General features: G+C 36.6%; 1 protein-coding gene across 3 annotated transcripts in view; it reads left to right on the forward strand.

Annotated features, from left to right (window-relative positions):
- CACNA1E (calcium voltage-gated channel subunit alpha1 E) overlaps positions 1–22,832 on the forward strand; it is a 616,215-nt gene that overhangs the window by 382,039 nt on the left and 211,344 nt on the right. For all 3 annotated transcript variants that reach the window (XM_074308523.1, XM_074308524.1, XM_074308525.1), the window contains one exon: positions 19,344–19,447. In XM_074308523.1, coding sequence (XP_074164624.1) covers positions 19,344–19,447 — 104 coding nt within the window. The remainder of the gene's footprint in view (positions 1–19,343; positions 19,448–22,832) is intronic.

Consider the following 22,832-nt stretch of genomic DNA (forward strand, 5'->3'; position numbering starts at 1 on the left):
AACACCTGCTTGTCCCAAATTATTTGGCATTTTTTAATACTTCGAACTTATTTACTCAAATATATATTTTTCCCACAAAGATTTTAAACTTCTTAAAAGCATGCATTTTTCATTTTTGCTTCCCCCCCTCCCCTGCACCAAAAATAGTGATTAAGGTAACAAGAGCTTGGTAAATGCTTGCTGATTATTTTTTTGCTATGTCTTAGAGGTAAACAACCCTTTATAAAATCAAATCTGATGTGAAATGTTAAATGGAGGTGAAGTGGTAGTTACTGGCCTACAATGCTGTCTTTGCTTGATGGTTTTCCTCAATACTCCGCTACTATCTTCTTTCTGAAGAAACATTTCCCTATCTTCCTTAATGGTAGTGCCTTCCTTCTTTTTTTTTCAATTAATAGTATTTTATTTTTCCAATTACATGTAAAGATAATTTTCAACATTCATTTTTGTAAGATTTTGAGTGCCAAATTGTTTTCTTCCTTCCTCTCTTACCTTCTCCCTCCCTAAGAAAGCAAACAATCTGATATAAGTTATACATGCAATGGTTTTAAACATATTTCCATATTAGTCATGTTGTGAAAGAAAAATTAGAACAAAAATAAAAGCCATGAGAAAGAAAAAAAAAGTGAAAATAGGCTGCTTCAATCTGTATTCAATCTGCAATTTCCATAGTTTTTTCTCTGTACACAGATAGCATTTTCCATCATAATTCTTTTAGAATTATCTAGGATTACTAGATATAAGAGAAGATATAAGACTATCTTAGTTGATCATTTCACAATCTTACTGTTACTGTGTACAATATTCTCCTGGTTCTGCTCACTTCACTTAGCATCAATTCATGTAAGTCTTTTTATATTTTCTCTGAAATCAGATTGCTCACCATTTCTTTTCTTTTCTTTATCATTTCTCATAGAATAATAGTATTACATTGCATCCAAATACTATAACTTATTCAGCCATTCCCCAAATGATGGAAATCTACTCATTTTTCAATTCCTTAACACCACAAAAAGGGTTGCTACAAACATTTTTGCACATGTAGGTACTTTCCCTATTTTTATTATCGCTTTGGCATATAGACCTAATAGTGTAGTGCCTTCCTTCTTACACTGCCTCCAACTTATCCGGTATATATCTTATATGTATGTAGTTTTTTATATTTTGTCTTCTACACTAGTGTTTGAGTTCTTTAAAGCAAGGGCTGTTTTTGCTTCATCATCTTTTTTTTTCTTTTCTTTAACTTAGTGCATAATACTTGGCATATAATAAGTACTTAATAAGTCTTATTGACTTGACCTGGGTGGTCTTGGATTGCTAAAGAAACCTGTGATGATAATACTAGATACCTGTACTTGCTCACATACCATCTAAGGTATTTGTTTCAACTAGTTAATGCACAGTATTGGGGAGAAAGCAGTATTGACAGATATACTATCCTAGTATTGTATAGTATAGACATCTGCTAAAGTCAGGATCTCTATTCTCTTTTCTCTGGAAAACTGAACTCTATCCCTGAAGCCACCTTGGGCTTTGATAAGTTAGCTTTGCTTGTTTCTGAACCTCCATGGCATTTCAGTTCACCTCCATTCCCCAGCATACCACAATGCACCTAACTACCCCTTCCCACTCTTCCATTTTACTGTTATGAGTTGTCTTCTCCCATTAGAGTGTAAATTTCTTGAAGGCAGAGTTTTTTAGCATATTTTTATTTCCCCAGAATTTTTTTGTGGTACCTACTAGAATTTATGGCTTTGTTAGGTTCCATCTTGGACCAAATCGTTTAAAAAAATTTCCTTACCTCTAGCTGAAGGTTAAATGGAAAAGTAACTCTGATGTAACGTTCATTCACTGTTGCTCATTCAGGCCTGTGATACCAACTAGAGCCAACTAGATTAGATGTCTTCTACAGGAAACAACTCTTAAAATACAAAAGAGATCTATATGGTTCTCTTCTCTATCTCTTGGCTAAACATCCCCAATTTCTCAAACGGTATGATCTCACACACTTCACCTATATATTCTGTGTCATCAAGACATTCTCTACTTCATTAAAATCCTTTCTCAAATGTAGTTCTTATATATAAACACAACTGTCCAGATGTGGATTGTCCATAGCAAAGAACAGTAGGAATCCATAATCCTGAATATATGCTTTTCTTTTTTAATTCATACATAATTTAGTTCTCTTAATCATTCAAAGAAAATTAATTCCCATTTTATAAAAGCTGTTCACAAAAATAAAATTGAGATCATGCCACATTCTTATTATGATATAAATAGGGCCTTGATATCTAAACCAGGGAGGGTCAAAACAAACAAAAAATAATATATGCCTTTCTTATTGTAGTTCAAAATTATATAAGCTTTTTGAGCTAGTAAAAGACTAAAGCTTTTTTTCAAATATTTTTTCAAATAAGTATCTAGACACAGTTTCTTCTACCTTTTAAAATAAGATTTAAGCAACTGTTTTCATCTCCTTATTCATCCAAAATTATTATCTCTTCTTTTCCCTAATGGAACTAAAAAGACCAAATGAAGAGGGGGGGAAAGCTATATTAGCATTTCTCAACACAATAAAATAAACATAATATAAGACACATTTATATTTTTTATTGATTTTCTAATACTTGTTTTGGAATCTGCCTTCTGTATGTGATTTCTAATTTAGCTGATAAATTCCCTGCATTGTCACATCAACCTTCTTAGAGAATTTGCCTTATTCTTTCTTATTTATATTTTCAGAATTTCATTTTTGAGAGTTTTCCACCAGAGGTATACTGTCAAATGCTTAAATGCTAATTCTCAAAAACAAAATGTGCAGGACATACTTTGTAGTTTAAACTCCATTGTCAACATTTTCTTTGTTATGGGCCAGAATTTGAAATGAGGTACTAAGTCAGTGAAATTAATAGACAATTGTTATTTAGGATGGTGCTTAACAGTTCTCTAGTTCAGTACATATACTTAGTACTTACTATAGTTCTACAAGATTCACACCTTTGATAAGAGAGCATATAAGCTCGGACAAACTCAGCCAGAATCAGAACTAGGGAAGACAGAGACCATGGTGGCAGGCTCCTTAACTTCTCCATTGAAACTAAGATCTGGAAGGCCTCCAGAAAACTAGAAGAGCCCCAGGAAAGGAGACAAGACTTTGAAAGAGACAATAAAGGATTTGGATTTTAACCTCTGGCTGTACTCCTGTGATTATTACTGAATTGAAATGATGGCTACCTCCAGAGACCCCAAGAAAACCTCAACAGAGAACATTACATTTTGGAGAGAATATTACATATCTCCATCACTTTCTTTCTAGATAATTAGCAAACAATAAATTAATTCCCAATTTATATCATTGCTGATTTTCAAGGTCAGGGAGCTTGCACTGGAAATTTGGCAGTTGGCCAAACTAGTATAAGCCAGCTCTAGCACACCCATTTCAACCACATTTGGACTGACTTCCCTTTAAATCCAACGGGATTCTCTATATCCTTTCTCTGACCACCTTGAAACACTCTCTTTAAATTTAGAGTTCCTGTGAGAGTATGTTTGAGATTCTTCTACTCTCATAAGAAATTCAAAGATAGATTGATGATACTTCACTAAAGTTAAAATTATTATTAAGTAAAAAGGAGTAAAAATTCTGCTTTTGTTAGACTACAGCTCACTTTGTTATCTCTGCTTTGTGCATTTTTGTAAAAAAAAATCTGAATCTGTGGGTTTGGCTGTTGACTCCCTTTATTGGATTTTTTTTTTTTGCTTGAGAATTTCAAGACTTGTCTACTTCTGTTCTTCCTACATTAAGCCACTTTCTATTTAATTTGATGGATTTATATGAGTAGTTCTCCTTTTCCTTCCTTTTCAGTTTAAAATCCTTTTGATTAAATTTGCAAGATGTTAACCACATATATCATTTGGACCTGCATTTTGTTTGTGCTTCCTAATATGGTATCTATTTTTTATTCCTTTATGGTCCATAAAGGATGTATACTAGTTTTACCTTTTTATATTTGTTTGGAATATCTCTGTGCCCTAATACATTGTCAGTTTTGTAAAAGTTCCATGTTGTGCTAAGAAATATGTACCTTTTTTAGCAGTTCTACTTAGAAGATGCCAAAATTCTTTTAGATTTAATTTCTGTACCTTTTTCTAAAAAAGGATTTCTTTTCCTCATTCTCTTCTTTCTCTCTCCAAATTTTCTCTCTACTCTTTATGTAATCCCCAAACCTTCTCAATCTCTTCTACAATTTCTGCTCCTTTTTCAGCTAAAGTAATTTTACTGATCCTTCTCTCAGACACCATAATCTCCCATCTATGGAAGAGGTTGGATTTTTAAAAAGATCTATTAACCCACAACCTTTATATAAATTCTTTAAACCATTTCTCATTTTAACCAGGTCACAGTGATGATGCATCTAGTGACCTGGGACAACAGTAACTTTCCTATTTATAGTACCAGGATTGTGGGTGGTGCTTTCTGTTTTTATTGGAATTTGTTTTTGCCTACCAAGTCATTTTTTTAGGTCTGATGTAATTCTTCCTTAACCCTAGATATAGGAGCTAATTCTTACTTTGAAAGATGGCTCAGCATTGCCTGAAAATGCCCTTGAGCAGCTGAGGGAAGGGTAGGGGACTCAATGTGTGGCCTGTCACAATGAAGTTTTGTGGTGCTCCTTGGAGGCCTACTATCCAAGAACAAGCTTGTTCTGACACTGTATGATATAGGAGATTTCATGGGATCAGTGCCCAAGGCAGCAGAACTGCCAGCCAGGTGCATGATACCTAGATAATTATGTGATTATACAGGACTTGGCAGTATGTGAATATGTCTAGGTTAGAGCAGGAGACCTCTAGGGAATGAAGGTGCTTAAAGATTGGAGCAAACTTGGGAGACTACTAATTGTTCAAGGTAGAAGAAGAGTGATTTTTTTTCATGAGATCTTCTTAGGTCACTGGAGCATACAGGAACACCACCTTCTGAAATCCTATAGCCCTATCTAGTAGTCTCTTCCAAGTTTCTCTAGATATCTCTTGACATGTGCATGTTTTTTGGGAGTAGAATTGGGTTGATCATCAATGTTCCTACCTTACAGCCCTAGCAAAATGTTTTGCATATAGCAGGGACTCAGTAAAAAAAAAAGTCATTTTATTAGTAGGTAGGATGCTCATAGAACACATAGAAATACAATTATTCCTTCCACATTACATATGTTAGGGTTACTGCAATCTGGAAAATCTGTGTAAAAATTTTTGGCTCTCCCTTCATACCAAAGAAGGCATTTGAATTTTTCCTCTAGCTTTTTAGTATCTTATTGTAAAATTTGTAAAATATAGTATCTTATTTATAAAACTGTAAGTATCTGATCACAGGCTATATTATGCAAGGCTATACATATATTTTATACTTTTCTGAGTTTCTAAATTTTACCTATGTTGTTGGCTGGCCTTTGCATGTCATTTGTGGCTTTTGTACAGCTCCCCCTCCTAAATTTCATTTAATTTTTTATGCCAACCTTTGACATATTGAAGCTGCAAGAGAAAAAATTGCCATGTGGAAGGGATAGCTGTATAGTCTTTAGAGCTTATCTTTTTTTTTCCTCCTGTGTGTGCTAAGATCCATTCTTAGTATCAAAAAAGATTCTGATCTGATGATTCAATGCAACATTTTTTTAAAAGTATCTAACAAGATCTACTAAGAATCAAATGAGATACTATTTATAAAGTGCTTAACATAGCACCTGACACAGTACAGAAGTTTAGTAAATGTTTGTTCTCTTTTCTTTCTCTACTATATATCAGTACTTTACTGTGTAAAGGTACTTGACATCAAAAGACAAAAATGAAATAGTAGTTTCCCCCCAAAATAGAGATACAGCATTCTTACGGTCTCCTACCCAGACCTACCAGCATTTCTGGATTCAGAGCCCAGACTATACTAATGTTAAGGAGTTAGCTGAATCAACAATAAATAAAATAAGATAAAATGGAGGGAGTAGAAATGGTTTTCTCTCCTGTATTTTCCAAGTTTCTCTAAGGCCCACTTTAAAAACAGAACTCTTACAGTTATGATCTGTGTCCTCATTCTTAGGTGACATGTGGAAGAGCTAATGTTGAGATCTGGTCTTTGACACTAAATAACTGATTGACTTCTCAAGTCTCAGTTTCCTGATTTGTAAAACTGAGATGATAATACTTTGTATTATTATAGAATTATCTTGGGAATTAAATGAGATAATATTCATAAAGCATTTTGAAGTCATTAAGTGCTTTGCAAGTGGCAGAGATTGCTTTTATTATAGTTTAGCAAGTTGAATAGCTTTGTCTCATTCGTTACATTTCTACGATTGATCTGATTCTAGCTGAATCCCTGGGTTTTTATTGGAAACAACCGGTCCCAAGTTTTACTGTCAGAAGTAAATTCTACTTGGCAGTGGATTGGGACAGACTTGCAAAGACCAGGAGTACTCAGTTCCCCCCATGGGTTAGATAATGCTTTGTGTAACTAGGGCATGAAGAATAGATAAGTCCACCAAGATAAGATAAAGGAATCCATGGAGGCAGATAGTTAACATGAGAAGATCCAAAAATAGATAGCATTGGATACTCTAGCAGGTTGGTACTGCATATTATCAGGAGAAACTGCTATTGGTCAATAGGGGGTAGATGTTGTCAAGAGGGCATTTTGTTATTTATTTTGAGACATTGGGGTTCAGGAATGGGTACCATGCCTTGGAGGGCTGGAAGAACCAAGAAGTTCACAGAAAAAATAGGATACTGTGGAAGAATCAACACAAATTCCCAGAAAGAAACAAGATACTCAATTTCTGGAAGTAATTTGGAGAGCGGGAAGGATAATCAATGAATAAGGCAAAAGTCTGGTAAAAGGTAAAATAATCAAAGAAAGATTAAGACTAGAAGGAAGGCTAATAATATTTCCTTGTAAAACAAAGATTCAAAGATACAGATTTAAGGTTGGGGTGAAATGGCCATAATTTGAGGGACTAACCCAACCCAGATAGTATTCCATTTTGTATTAACGTGAAAATTTCAGGTCCCCTTGAACAGTTAGATAATACCTGGTGTATCCAGGAATCTTATTTTATATAATCCCTATTAAATAAGCATTGAAGGGTGTTTGTGTGTGTGTGTGTGTGTGTGTGTGTGTGTGCGCGCGCGCGCGTGCATGCATGTACTCATGTGCACATATTAAAGGATAGAGGGCTATTTTGTGATTACTTTCCTTCATACATCAGAATATGAGTGGGTTTCTTCACCACAGGGGTCTGAAAGACTGTCTTCTGTCCTTGCCAGGATTACTGTGAAGAAAACAGTCTTCACCAGAATTCAGAAAGGGAAAAGTTCCTCTTTTAGCCTCTAAAATAGGGAAGCTGAGGGGCTTCTTAAAAAAAATTGAAAATCCCTGCAACTGATCTGTAGTTTGATTCCTTACCAGTATAGGTGTGTATAATGATTGATTATCATGGGAGAGAGATTGTGAAGTGCTATAGCAGCATCCAACGGGGAACATGTATCTATTTCAAACTTGGGAGTATATGAAATGAATCACTCTCTCACTGTCCAGCTCCTGTTTTTTCCTTCTTCCCTACTGCCTTCTCACATCTCCTCTTTTCTTTTTTTTATTCTCTCCTTTACTTGTTGTCCCCCACCACTTTTCTAATGAAGCAGTCAGCATTGTCAAGGAGATTGAATAGGCTGAATCAATCAAATTTGATACAGAAGGAGCTAGAAGATTTCTATAGATTTTGATACTAAACTAATACAAGGAAAATTATATGCAACTTTGGCTTTGGAAATAGGTATTAATTTACTTTTCCCAGGGATGGTGTTAAAATGTCAATAAGAAAGATTCTCTGCAGAAAGAGTAATTTCCTACCCACCTTTCTTCACTTTTTTCTGACCTGACCACAGTCACTGCCCTCATTTTAACTTTCTTTGATATCCAACAGTGGTCTTTAGGATTTTGAGAAACAGAAGGGATGGAGTCTTGAGTTGAATGGGATCTTAGAAATGCTTGAGTCTAACCACCTTGGTTTTTTTTGGTAGAGTAGGAAAATGGAACCTAGGAAAAAGCAAGTAACTTTGGGAAGCTCCATTGGTAAAGTAGGACATTGACTGAACCTGAATATAGAAGATTTGGGTCCAGATGTTGCATCTTCTACTTTCATTTAACATCTCTAAGAGTCAGAGCTTCATTTGCAAAATGAAGAATGTGGACCAGGTGGCATCTAAGATTCCTACAAGTTCTAAGTCTGTAATCTCATGAAATGCCCAATATACATGGGTAGTAAATGGCAAATACAGGATTCAAAACCAGGTCTTGGAGCTCCAAAATCCAGTATTTTTTTCTACTTGTTTCCTGTTCTCTATTCATCATTTGCTCACTGAAGATCCTCTAACATTTGAACTGTGATCAATCCTATAATTGCAAAACCCCAAATACCAAAAACAAATGTTAAGAAATCAAATCAAAATCAGCCATGAGCTAAAGGATTCATGTTCCCTAAATTCATGCTTAGTGAAATTTCCTTTCTCTTCCTGCCCTACCTGCAGCATAGAGGGTTTTGTGTTTCTAGAGGACACTAGATTTGGAGGAAAAAGAAGTCAGACTTGATTTACTTTGAATCTTTTCTTGCCTCACTAGAGATAAGGACCAAGGAGCTTTTTTTATTTCCTGAGGGGATTAGAAGATGAGATGAGGTTCTTTGAGGAAAGATGGAAGAAAGCTCTCAGTCACAGAAGAAGGGCTTATTAAGTGATAATCCCAGATAAAACTCTAGTAATCAGTCACTAACTGTCTACTCAATGATGAGAAAATATCAAGGCATTTAATTAGCTCTTTGAAAAATCCACATAAATCTCTCTCTCTCTCTCTCTCTCTCTCTCTCTCTCTCTCTCTCTCTCTCTCTCTCTCTCTCTCTCTCTCTCTCTCTCTCTCTCTCTCTCCTCTCCCTCCCCCTTCACTTCTTCCCTCTTTCTCCCTCCCTCCTCCATCTATCTCTCTGCCTTTTTCTTTCTCTCATTTCCTCCCTCCCTCCCTGTCTCTCTTCTTCTTCCCTTTCTCAGTCTCTTTTTCTCTGTCTCTTTGCCTGCCTGTCTCCCTTTCTCTACTCCTTCCTCTATTTCATCCCCCTTCTTTTCCCTGTTATGTTCTCTGTCTTTCCTCTTTTTCCTTCTCACTTCACTCCTGACTCCTCTTCTTTCTGCTCTTCTGTTTAGAAACATTCAGTATTGCTTGGATTCACTTTTCCCTGCTATGAGGCCTCTGTCAAGATCCTTATGAATAGAGATGGGATGTTCTCTGCCTCAAAAGAATCCAAACTGACTAAAGAACTACTTAACTTTTGTCACTGTATTTCTAGTGCCTTACTTAATGCCTTGGATAACAAGACTCTTGTTGATGTTAATTAATTAGGGAGGTAGAAATTTCAAGACATCCTCCCTTGTCAGATACTTCAAGTTGGTTATACTCCTGAATTGAGGAGGTAAAATAGTGTAAAGAGTTGGAATCATGATCTATTTTAGGCCCATCCCATCTCCCCCATCTCCCCACTATGAAATAGACTGGAAATCCATATTGTATTCATCTTTTATATCACCTGATCTGTTCTCTTAATTTTATGTTAAAGTACTGTTTCTACCAGTAAGATCATCATTTTATACTTCCTTTTCTCACTTTCATTTTCAGTCTCACTATAACAATGGTCTAAGGCATAAGTCATGGTGCATTGTAAACAGTGAAGATATTAGTTATAAATATGTTCTTCTGGTATTTCCTTTACTAAGCTCTACTGACTAAGACCTAGGATGGATTTGTTTTACATTGAGCTCTGAACTATAAGTGGGTGGTTTTAACAAGGCTTCAGTGACTTTCCCACCCACCTCCTATCACAGGTCCAGATGTACCATATCATCATTGTATACTAAAGGAACAATGTAGGAGGGATGACAATGGCCACCAAAAGTTTGACCAGGCCACTATTGGCTCCCACGTTTTGGAAAACAATAGATATATGAAGCAGCATGCTATAGTGGAAAGAATGCTGGATTTGAAATTGGCAGAGACTTGGATTCAAATCTTACTTCTATTACCTGGATAAGTCATTTAATATCTAGGACTTCATTTGCAAAATGAAAATAATACCCACTTCATTGAGTAGATCAAATAAAGTAATTTACAAACTTTGAGCCATATATAAGTTTGCTCTGTTGGTAAGAATATCTGAGAGTCATTTACCAGCATCTTAAGTCACCCTCTTTATCCATAATAGACAATGTGAATGTTCATTTAGAATTATCTTTATGTAACCAAGAGGGTAGAGGAAAAATAGAGATAATGTCCTTATTTTTTTAACAATAACTTTTTATTTTTAAAATACATGCAAAGATAATTTCCAACATTCATCCTTGCAAAACCTTGTGTTCCAAATTTTTCCCTCCCCTCCCCACACATTCTCCCCTAGATGGCAAGTAATCCAATATATGTCAAACATGTGCAATTCTTCTACACATATTTCCACATATATTATGCTGCATAAGAAAAATAAGATCAAAAAGGAAACAAATGAGAAAGAAAACAAAAAGGAAGCAAACAACAAAAAGGTGAAAATATTATGTTGTGATCCATATTCAGTCCCCACAGTTCTTTCTTTGGGTATAGATGGCTCTCCTTCACAAATTTATTGGAATTGACCTGAATCAGCTCATTGTTGAAAAGAACTAAGTCCATCATAGTCGATCATTACATAATCTTAGTTCTACTCACTTCACTTAGCGTCAGTTCATGGTCGCCTTTCTAAAATCATCCTACTGATCATTTCTTATAGCATAATAATATTCCATAAAATTCATATACCATAACTTATTCAGCTATTCCCCAACCAATGGGCATCCACTCCGTTTCCAGTTCCTCACCACTACAAAAAGGACTGCTACAAACATTTTGGCAAATGTGGGTCCTTTCCCCTTTTTTATAATTTCTTTGGGATACTGGCCCAATAGAGACACTGCTGGATCAAAGAGTATACAGTTTGATAACCTTTTGGGCATAGTTCCAAATTGCTCTCCAGAATGGTGGGTTCAGTTCACAACTCCTCTAACAATGTATTAGTGTCCCAGTTTTCCTACATCCCCTTTAACATTTATCATTATCTTTTCCTTTATTTTAGCAAATCTGAGAGATGTGTAGTAATACCTCAGAGTTGTCTTAATGTGCATTTCTCTGATAAATAGTCATTTAGAGCATTTTTTCATATGACTAGAAATGACTTTAATTTCTTCAACTGAAAATTGTCTGTTCATATCCTTTGACCCTATAGATGATGTTCTTGTTGAAGGCAAGGGGAGTGGAAATCCAAAAAGAGCAGAGAGGTTTGGATAATATTTGTCCTCTCTCAGGACAAAAAGTAAGAGAAATCAGCTCTAGCACCATTTGTATTCTAGTCTTGCACCATCTCTTCACGTTCTAGTTAACATCAAATGTGAATGACCAATCAATATGCATTTACTCAATGGTAGAGAGGCAATGAGTTGCAATGCCCTGAGGACTGATCTTGAAGTCGAGAACATGGCTTCAAACCTTGCCTGGGACACATGTTCCAGGCAACTCTCTGAGACTATAAATTGCAAAGAAGGTACCTGGAAGTCTTTCCCTATTTTCTTAATTCTAGGCTTTCCCTCTATTGCTGATTTACTTACCCTCTATGTAGCTTGCTTGTATATAGTTGTTTTTATGCTGTTGAGCCTCTCAATGTCAGGGACTGTCATTTGACTTTCTTTTGATGTCTAGGACTTAGCATAGTGCCTGGCACATGATTGATGCTTTCTAAATGTTTATTGGCTAACTCACTAGTTTCTTCATCAGAGAGCTCTCCAAAGCAATGAAGTCACAGGTTCAGATCCTAACTTCAATTAAATAAGTGAAATATTATATTATCATAAATTGAAATTAACCATGTCCTCAAGGAATTTACATTCCTTTAATACATTATTTTTAAAAAATACCTTGATACAAATAATATGATAATGTTTGTTGTGATGTTTTAAGACTTTTTATAACTTTGGGGGCACTCAGTGATGTATTGCCCAAGGACCATCTCTCCTTTCCAGGCTGGGGATTTCCTCATGCCTGTCTTCATTGCTTTGGGTCTAGGACCTAGCTGGAAAATGTAGGATGTAGGACCTGAAGCCTTCTCTTCAATCTGGTATCATTAATTGTTTCTAACCAGAAACTGAATAACAAAACAGCACAGACACCAGAATTTAGGGAGTTTTGTTTTAGAAATTGGATTGGAAATAATGGCTCTTCTATGAAAGAAACTCTTGTATGGCTAACAATTTCTGTAGAAGGATGGATCCCCATGACCCTAATCTCATTATTGCCAGATTCCCTTTCAGCATTTCAGCCCAGAAAGGTTTTTTTTTTCTCTCAAACCCACTCCTTGTTTTTGCAGTCTTCTCCATCCCAAGAAGGACACATATGTTTTCATACATGCTAATGCAGATGACTCTACTTAGTGCTCAATAGTGCTGGTGCTAAGATCATTTGCACTCTTGCCTGGGGCATTTTTCTCCCTCTGTTTCCGTAGCGTTGATCGCTGTGGTATTCAGACAGAAAGGCTTGGGGGAGGAGGTATTCCCTTAAATAATCTAGATACATGATAGGATATGAATGCATGGGGAGCTTTAATTACTTGTAGTCAGACCCCTAGTGAAGACAGATTCCACCTCTATTATTGCTTGTTTGCTCTTTCTCCTAACATTGAGACTTAGTGTGTTTATTAAAGATCTAATATGCAATAATATGTTTTGCCTTTAAGAATGAACAGGTTTAGCCATCATGGTGGTTGGTGGCAGGTGCTTCAGTTTCATACACAGTTCTTCATTGTCCTTTCTTCTATCCCTTGCATTTTTAAGTAGTTATTCTATCCCTCATTCTGCCATTTGGCTAGGAGGACAGATACATTTTTTCATTCTTGTAGACCCAGGAATGAAATTCCTTGTTTTTATTTATTTTAACTTTTAAAAGTATTTCAATTTTACTAGTACCCTCAAGGACCCAAAAGTAATAGGTGGGAGCCTGACATTTTGGTTGATAATTTCCTGACATTAAAAAAAAATCCTTGCTTTACCCAGAAGATATAAGATACTCTCTAGGCTACTTCACAAATGTGTACCTGGCTGTCTTCTGGGCCCATTTGAAAGGCACTGAAATGGAAAGTATGCTGGATTTGAAGTCAGAAGAGATCTGGCTTTGAATCTCAGTTCTGATAGGACCTGTGTGATGTTGGGTCAATCAGCCTCTTAATGCCTCTCTTTCATCTGTAAAATAGGGATAGAGAAAGGATTTTATTGGCCTAGGGATCTCTCAAATTAGAAAACTCTCTTTACCAGAGTAGGTTAGCATCTTCTTTGAATATAGAGTCTTAGTAAGTTGCTAGAGTAGAGGTATTGGGCTTGAATGTGGCCCAAACTAGAATAAACTGTAATAGAGAAATATACAAAAGAAATAGAATATAACACAACATAGATAATGTTAATATGTGGCTTTCTGAGACAATATATAGTCTTACTCATCTTAATGTATGGTTTATGTATGGTCCCTGTTTCTATGAGTTTTTGTTTGCTTGTTTTTTTTAATCACTGGCCTAGGGTACCAAGAGTTTAAGTGAATTCCCTAATATTCCACAACTGGTATGTGTCAACAGAAGAAAATTAACCTGGCTTCAAGGCCAGCTCTCTACTCTCTATCCAGTGCTGCCTGTCATGTATCAAATGGGGATGGTAATAGCACACACATACATTTACCCTTCTCTCTTCCACCCCCCTGCTATGAGACAGACACTATGCACCTATGAGAGAGATAATAGTCACAATTCAGGGTTTTAACTTGCACCTTCGCTTCATGTTTTCCCCCTTCTGCTTGGTGCTAAGGCAGTTGCTGCCTCCAGAGCTGTTGATGACTTTTGTATTATTTACCTCAAAGAAATATAGAGAGGTAATTAATTTAAGATAATTAATAGGATAATTAATTTAAACCGCTTTCTAAACATTAAAATTTTATAGAAATGGCAATCCATCTTCATCATTATATTCATCATCTCCCAGAATGGTGGGGAATATATTGCCTGTAGAAACACTACCTGGGGTATTTGGTAGTTTTGGAAAGGTGATCCAGGCTTGACAGCAGAAATTAGCAGAGTTTAATATGGGATGGAGAGGAGACAGAGATGCTAGGGAGGGTCCAGCTACTCTATATCTGAATAGCTAAGCTCATCAGAATAGTAGTTTAATGAGTTACTTTATTCAGGTAAAGAGAATAAGTTATTTACTTATAGAACACTGTCTTTAATCTAGGTTGTTGCACTCCTATAGGACTAATCAGACAAAGCTAGGGGTTTTATCCTGACTTCCCCACAGACTAGGAGTCATTTCTATCTTCTGTTATGTATTGCATGGTCTATAACATTGGTGCAACATCATCAGTGAGTTAGTTGACCATTGATACTAATATTACAATATGCCCCACTTGGGAAGAATTATCTCATTCCATCTTTAAAGCAGTTTAAAGTTTGAAAAAACAACTATAATACATTATCATAAAATACATTATCATAAAATTTAGGAAGAACCTTCCTGGAGCAGCTTGTTCAAGTCAAAGAGTGAAGAAGTAAAAATGTTCTTGAATCATTGTAAAAATATCCTAAGAGCTCTTATTTTGTTGTTCAGTTGTGGCTGACTTTATGACCCTATTTTGGTTTCCTTGGCAAATATACTAGAGTAGTTTGCAATTTAATTCTTCAGCTCATTCTATATATGAGAAACTGAGGCACACAGGGTTAAGTGACTTGTCTAGGGCCGCACAGCTCATAAGTGAAGTCAGATTTGAATGGAGCAAGGTGCGTCTTCTGATTCCAGGCTGGCACTTGATCCACTGAATTACCTAGCTTCTCCCTTGGTCTTATAACTTTGGAGTCTTTATTTATGGCCTTTTCACTTCTAGAGCATGATTTGACCAGAGAATGTGAATGAGAAAGACTTTTGAAATAGTCACTGTCATCCCTTTATCCTGAGAGATAGTTGTGATAATTAGTGTGTATGATAGTACAGTTAAGGTTGAAATCTGACAGTAACTATATGATCTGGATGATCTTCAAGTCTCAATTTACCAATCTAGAAAATTACATGTCTCTATCTCCCATTCAATAGACTCCAGTGACTTACTATTTCCTCTAGGATCAAATGTGAAATTCTCTGCTTGCCTCCTAACCTGTCCCCTTCCTATCAACTCTTCATGTTGTCTGTATTCCCAATGACCCAGTGGTTTTCTTGCTGACCCTGAACATCTTCCAACTTAGGATATTTTCCCTGGTGGTCTCTCATGTCTGGAGCTCTTTCCCTTTTTCATCTCCCTTCCCTGATTTCGTTGACTTCCTTCAAGTGTCAACTTCCTTCTCCTCCTTCATCTTAGAGTTTCCCCTCTGAGATCATTTTCAATTAATCTTGTATATAGTTGTTTGCATGTCACCCCCCTCCCCAATTAGATTATGAATAACTTGAGAGCAGACACTATTGTTTGTCATTTTTTTGTCTCACAGTCTCACAGAATAGCACAGTGCCTGAAATATTTTAATAAATGGTTGTTGAGTGACAATAAAATGGGAATGATAATATTGGTAGTACCTGTTCCATATGCCTAATGTAATGCTCAGAGGAAATGACCTCTCTATCTCTGTTGCAAGTTTTACGGGGCTATATAAATATCAGTTGTCATCTTCATTCTTTTGGCCTTCCTGACAACCCAACCTCCATTTAATGAAACTTCTATTTGAGGGAGTTAAAATCTAAGATATACTTCAAGAGAGTTGAGAGATATGGTTTTTCCAAGGATTTCTGGATCAGAGACCAGGGTCCCTATTTCTCAGGGTGGGAGACAGCAACTTACAACTGGAAAATGAAAATAAGTGGATGTTCAGAAAAAGGTAAAGAATTCATTTCTTTCCATCTCTCCAATTAACTTCTCTCCATTTCATTTGTTCTACCAATCATCTCTTCTTCTCCCACTTCTCCTGAAGACTAATGTGATAATTGCCATGTGCTCCTGTTTACTCAGGGAGGGGGTGGGTCTGCCACCCCCAACTGGGCAGGTTCCCAAAGGAAAACATTCTCCCTGCCTGGGTGCTGGTACCCACTGAGCATTTTCCCTGCGCAGGTGTACTGCCACCCCCGGACCTTTTCTCACCGTCTGTCATCATCCCCATATAGTGTGTGCACGTGTGTGTGTCAGTCCTAGGGGATTAGAACTTATAGGTGAGAAAGGAAGGTAAGAACCAGAGGATGAGGGAAGACTTAAGCTAGATAGCCATGAGCCATCATTCTGGTCTACTGACAGTTATTTCAGCTAAACAGGGAGTCATTAAGTCTTGGAAGGGCACTCATCCTTTCTTTTATTAGGGTCCTCTTTAAGAGGGGTTCCCTTCCTGATTAAGGTTTTGCTAAAGTTCCTTTCCCTTTTTAGACAATCCTGATAACCAGGGGAGGGAAGGACAGGAGAGGAAGGTAAATGGGTACCTTGAACTTAGCAGAGGATTCTGGGTAATATTGGTATTTTTCACCAGAGTGAGCCTTGTTTAGAGTAGTTTGCAATGACTTCTCAGTGTCTCTGAAGCAAGAGTGGATGAAAACCTATAATAATAATCCATGAAAGCAGCTTGTGAGAATAGAGCCTGTCACTTGTTGGGGGGTGGAAGGAGGGGGTTAGTGGAAAGAGAATGAAAGAGAGAAAGCACACACACACACACACACACACACACACACACACACACACACACACATTTACCCTTCTCTCTTCCACCCCCCTGCTATGAGACAGACACATGCACACCATGAGAGAGACAATAGTCACAACTCAGGGGTTTAACTTGCACCTTTGCTTCACGTTTTCCCCCTCCTGCTTGGTGCTAAGGCAGTTGCTGCCTCCAAAGCTGTTGATGACTTTTAAAAAATGTTATTTTTTCCCCTCTCTCAAAAGACACTTCAACAGTCGTCTCTCCTACACTGGACAATTTTAAGATTTTTAATAATGATGAATCAGATGCAGATTGAAGGCTTAATTAGTCTTGGAAAGAAAATAAGAAAGGAAAAAAAAAGCCTTCCATTCTGAGGGAAGAAAGAGTGGTGTCCATTGTCTGCCCACTGCTGCCTGGGCCTATCCCCCCCAACTGGCCTTGTCACTGATTCATCAACCAATGAATAAGGTGGGGTGAGACCCCCCTGGTAAAGGGAGGTACTGGGAAAAAGTACAGGGAGAGAAAGACTGGCGAAGGAGGCTGAGAGGGGGCAGCAATTCTATTAAAAGGTTTGTGAATAATCTAGGAAGGATGTCAAACAGCTTTCTCCAGAAAAACCTTTTAAGCTGTCAATCATCTTTAATCATTCCCCAGGGCAGTGGTTGTAGCTACTGCTCATTTGCTGCTGTTCATCATCATCATTGTTGACATTGGGTAATGCCAATCCGTCATCACAGTGGCCCTAGCGTTGTGAGAGGTGCCACTCACAGCGACTCTTATCTAAACAAAGAGGTGTAAGACAGGGTCCTTGCCCTTGACATGTTCTAGCCTGAGAAAAGAGTGAATCTGGGCTATGGTCCTCGAGGAAGTAAAACACATTTATTCCAAGAAGCACTAATCAATCAATCATTGTAACTAATCAGATTTCTTCTTGCCCTTTCTGCACAGGGTTGTATATAGAAACAAGGCTGTTTCTTGATCATTAAATTCATGTTCCAGTCTTTCAGTAGGGTCTGACACTTCAAGTCTCCTAGAGAAATAACTTCTTGCCTCCATTAAAATCCTTACAATAAAAGAGAGCCATAATGACCTTCCATAGCTTATTAATAGTGATAATTGGCATTTGCATAACAATTTAAGATTTGCAAGCATTTTGCTGCTTGTCTGACTATTGATTGACAATCTGATTGTGGTTGCTACCCTTTAAGATAAGTATAGATGGGGTAGATCCAAGATGGCAGAGTAGACACTGCTTTATCTGAGATCCTCCTAGTGTTCCTCAGATCAATACCAGACGATAAGTACAGACAAGGAAACTAATGCTCATAGAAGTTGTTTTGTAGTCACATAGATATTAAGGTTTAGAGGTAGAACTTGAGGCTAGGGGTTTCTCAGATTGTGCAATCTTTAAGGACAAGGACTATCTTTTGCCTCTTTTTATATCCCCAGCATTTAGCATAGTGTCTGGCATGCAGGAGGCTTTTACATATTTGACTGACTGACTGACTATGAGCATAGTCTGTTACCCATGAAACCACATTGTCTCCTTGTTCCCCTGGCAGCTGGGATAATTCTTTTGGATGCCTGACCTAAGTCCTCTCTATTTTTATTTAAACCCATTCTATTTCAGTTGTTGTTTATCCTTCATTTTTGAAGAGGAATAATGATATCACCAGTGAAGTCTTGACTTACCTGTGAATTGGATGTAAGTGAGACAGAGTTGCACAAAGTCATCAGTCTCAATCTCCCTTCAGTAGAGCCAAAGTATGGGCCATATATGTTGCAGTTGGAAGGACTTAAGTCTCTGCTGTGTTGAGGAGAGAACAAAGGCAAAAAAGATTGAGGTTAGGTGTGAAGGGGAAGGTTGTTATCAAAATTATTATGGGAAATTTCTAATACTTCAGGAGGTGATGAGTATTTAATTGAAAAGCTTAGATGATAGGTTGTATATAATCTCAAGAAGTCAAAGATATTGAGAATTGCATTGGTGGAGAGAATTGTTATTGATGAAATGACAGAGCTCCCCATAGCTAGTTTGTCTGTTGCCTTCATTCCTGCTAGTTGGGAGTGTATCATAGCAGGTATAGAAAAAGAGGTGGCTCATATATTATAATTACATGTGGTCAGTCACCCTTGGACTCTCCTGGAAGAATGTCACTTGACCTCGAAAATCCAAATCAAAGTCAAGAGAGATACTTAGTAATAAGATGTAACTATACTTGTTAAGATTCCATATTTGTGATTATTGAGGGAGTAATGATGGCTCATATTTATGTAGCACTTAACAGTTACAAATGCTTTCCTTACAATAATTGTGATACAAAGTAGTGCAAAATGTATTATTTTCATTTGACAGATGAGGAAACTCTCTCAGAGAGGTTCTGTAGATTTCTGAAGGTTACATAGTTAAAGTTAAGCTAGGATTCATGTCTAGGTCCTTTGATTCCAGGGACAGTGCTCTTTTTTACCCACACACTACATTTCCCCTCTTGGATACCATTGGAATAACATTGTGACTGTTTTTCTATCTTCCAGACCAATGATGCCTTAGGAGCCACCTGGAATTGGCTGTACTTCATCCCCCTCATCATCATCGGATCCTTCTTTGTTCTCAACCTTGTCCTGGGAGTGCTTTCCGGGTAAGCAAAGTTATTCTGACTACTTTCAGAATTGTTACCCAGTGTAATTTGCTTGTCCCCATTGTAAGGCATGGATGTCATGGTCCTGGGAATGCAAATTTCCCAGAATGTCTTTATGGCAAGATCCTCTTCTAAGTTTCCCTTCCCAGGGACTCCAGTGTGGTCGTACAGATCCAGGACCTAAAGAAAAGTCTCTCATAATTAGTGCTATCAGACTATTTATTGAACTCCTAACTGATATTTAGAAATGAATGATCAAGTCTGTGATTGGGGAAAGTTAATTGTTGTTGTTCAGTTGTTTAAGTTGCGTCTAACTCTTTGTGACCCCATTTAAGTTATTTTTAGCAAAGATATTGATGTGGTTTGCCATTTCTTTCTTTAAATAATTTTACAGATGAGGAAACTAAGGCAAACAGGGTTAAGTGACTTGCCTTGGGTTACACAACTAGTAAGTGCTTGAAGCTGATCTGAACTCAGGAAGATGAGTCTTCCTGACTTCAGGCCTGGGCATTCTATCAACTGCATCACTTAACTGCATCAATTTAAATTGGTCCACCTTTATTGGAGGCCCAAACTCTCTCTCTAACTGTGTTGCTCTTGTGAAGTACAAGAAAAAAATTAGAAATGATTTTGGTTCTTGAAAAACTTATAAATTTTACAGGGAATTAAGACACATATTGAAAAATCAGAGAACAACACAGTATATAATTAAGGGTAAAAACTGTGTGATACATAATAAGCCTAATGAGAACTTAGTGACAGGAGGAATCACTGAAAGGAGTTTTCATGAGGGATCTTTCAGAAGGGATGGGTTGATTTAGGATGAGTGGGCAGGACTCTAGTCCTAGAAAATGTCATAAACCTAGATCAGGACAGAATTTCAGAGGCTATCTTTTACTGGTGAAAAACTGGTCCAAGGATATTGTGAATTGCCCAAATTATACAGGTAGTAAGCTCTAAAAGGAAGATTTGAATATGTCTCCTATGACTCCAGAACTCTTTCTGCAGAGAGAATATGAGCATTTCATATAGGAAGAACAGCATGAGCAAAGGTGCAGAGGAAAGAATTTGTATGCTATGTTTTTTGTAGCAATTTGGCTGGTCTGACTTTAAAAACATCAGAGAGGGTAATTTCTATCTTTTTCTTATGATAATTTCATACTCAAAATAGTTCAATAACCAATCAAATGGGAATTTGTCCTTTGAAATTATTTGTCTCCAATATGGAAGAACTTATTTGCTATGGTAGAAATTATGGGAACCTGAGGGAAAATCATTATACCATTTGAGAGTTTATGATGTAGAAGGAGGAAAAAAGCTAGAGTTTATGATGTGGAAGGAGGAAAAAAGCTAGACATGGCCTATAATATATGTTAAATTTTAGAAGAGTAAATTTTAAAGGTTCATAGATAGGATAAGAAGTCATCCCTGGAAGAATAGAAGAGTCTCTTTTCTTTTCTTTTCCATGTTATCACAATAAAATCACATTATACCCTCACTCTCTAAGTATACCCATAACAGAGATATAATTCTCAAGAATTCTTTCCTTTTTATCTTTTTATGCTGCTCATGAGTTTTGTATTTGGAAATCAAATTTTTTTGTTTAACTCTTGTCCTTTCATCATAAATAAATCCAATTCACCTGTATCATTGAATGTTCATCTTATTCCCTGAGAAATAATGCTCAATTTAGCTGGATAGTTAATTTTTGATTGAAATTCAAGTTCCTTTGCCTTTCAGAATATTAGATTCCAGACTCTTCCATCCTTTAAAGTGGAAGCTGCTAGGTAAACCTGATTGTGGCTCCTTGATGGGATAGAAGAGTCTCAAGAATGAAATTCTAAAAACACAAAGAGAAATACTTTCTAGTGAGAGAGATTTGTTAAAGAAGCTGATACAGCTTCACAGGAAGCTCATCCATCAAATCATATTTGAAAAATATTTACATATAAGATGGAATAAAGAGCAACTAATGGAGGGTGAATACTGAAGTATGGCATAGTCCTATAATGACTTCTTTTTCTAGGTATTTACTAATCACCCTTTACTAAAACATTCTGAAATTATGTCTAGGGAAACTGTGGAGATTTAAAGAGAGTTCAAGTCATTTGAGCTAGATAAATTATAGCTTAGGACACTAAAGGAAATGATATTTGTGTTTGCTGAGCCATCATTAATGATTTTTCAAGATCATGGGTACCAGTAGAGACATTACTCGACTGTAAAGACAGTTGTCCTGGTTTTCAAAAAAAAAAAAGGAGAAAGAGTTGAGGCTATAAACCAATCAGCGAGCTTGATTTTGGTACTTGATAAAATTTTAGAATACATTGGCCTGAACATTTGCCAATGGAAATGATGATCCCAAAGAGCCAGCATGACTTAATTAAGAACAAGAAAGGCTGGACTAATAGCATCTCCCAACCCCCCCCTTTTTTTGATAGGTTAGCAGAGTAATGGAGAGAATTGTTGTAGACCTAGTTTACTTAAATTTTTAGCAGAGCATTAGGTAAAGTTTCTCCTGCTATTCTTTCTTGTGGACAAAATAGAAAGATATGGAGTATATGATAATACAGTTAGTTGGATTCAAAATTGGTTGAACAGCCAGACCCAATATATACTTATATTCAGGTAGAAGGAGATCTCTTATGGATTATCCACAGGAAGTTCTCCTTGACCCTATGCTTTTTAAAATTGTTTCCATGGCTTGGGTAAATTGGCATAGGATTAAACTAGAAGGTCTCAAAGATTGATTTATCATGAGTCCAAAGAACAAGAAGCATTTCCTAGGAAACTTTATCTTATATTAATTACAGTATATGAGACAAACAACAATATCTGTCAAAATAGCACCAAGAAAATATTTTTCTCTTATTGGTCACTATATATTTCAGAGGAGAGGAGATAGAAAAATCCTATGAAGAACTTGGTGTGGGGATCCTCCACCTAAATCAACACATATGTTGATTCTCAGTGGTTTCTGTGCAAGGGGACTTCTAGGCTTACAGAAGGAGAGTGAAAAATTATATTAGAAAACATGGTACAGGATAAAAGAAATGAAGGAGATTAAAGGCAAGAAGACTACTCATGACTTGCTTTGTAAGTTACTTTCTGTCAAGTAAGAAAGTACTGGACATTATATGCTAAGCACAGAGTTACATTGTAAAATCTATAGCAGATAAAAAAGTATTGATTAACAAAAATCACTCATGTTTATATAGCACTATAAGGTTTGAAAAACACCAATACGTATTCATTGTATATATGTATGTGTGTATTTAATACTCTATACACTAATTTTATTTATTTATATGTATATATAGTCTCTATTTCTCTGTTCCTCTTTCTGAATCTCTGTCTCCGTTTCTCTCTATATATATATGTAAAT

The sequence above is a fragment of the Sminthopsis crassicaudata genome, chromosome 4 (assembly GCF_048593235.1).
Source record: "Sminthopsis crassicaudata isolate SCR6 chromosome 4, ASM4859323v1, whole genome shotgun sequence".
Lineage (NCBI taxonomy): Eukaryota > Metazoa > Chordata > Mammalia > Dasyuromorphia > Dasyuridae > Sminthopsis > Sminthopsis crassicaudata.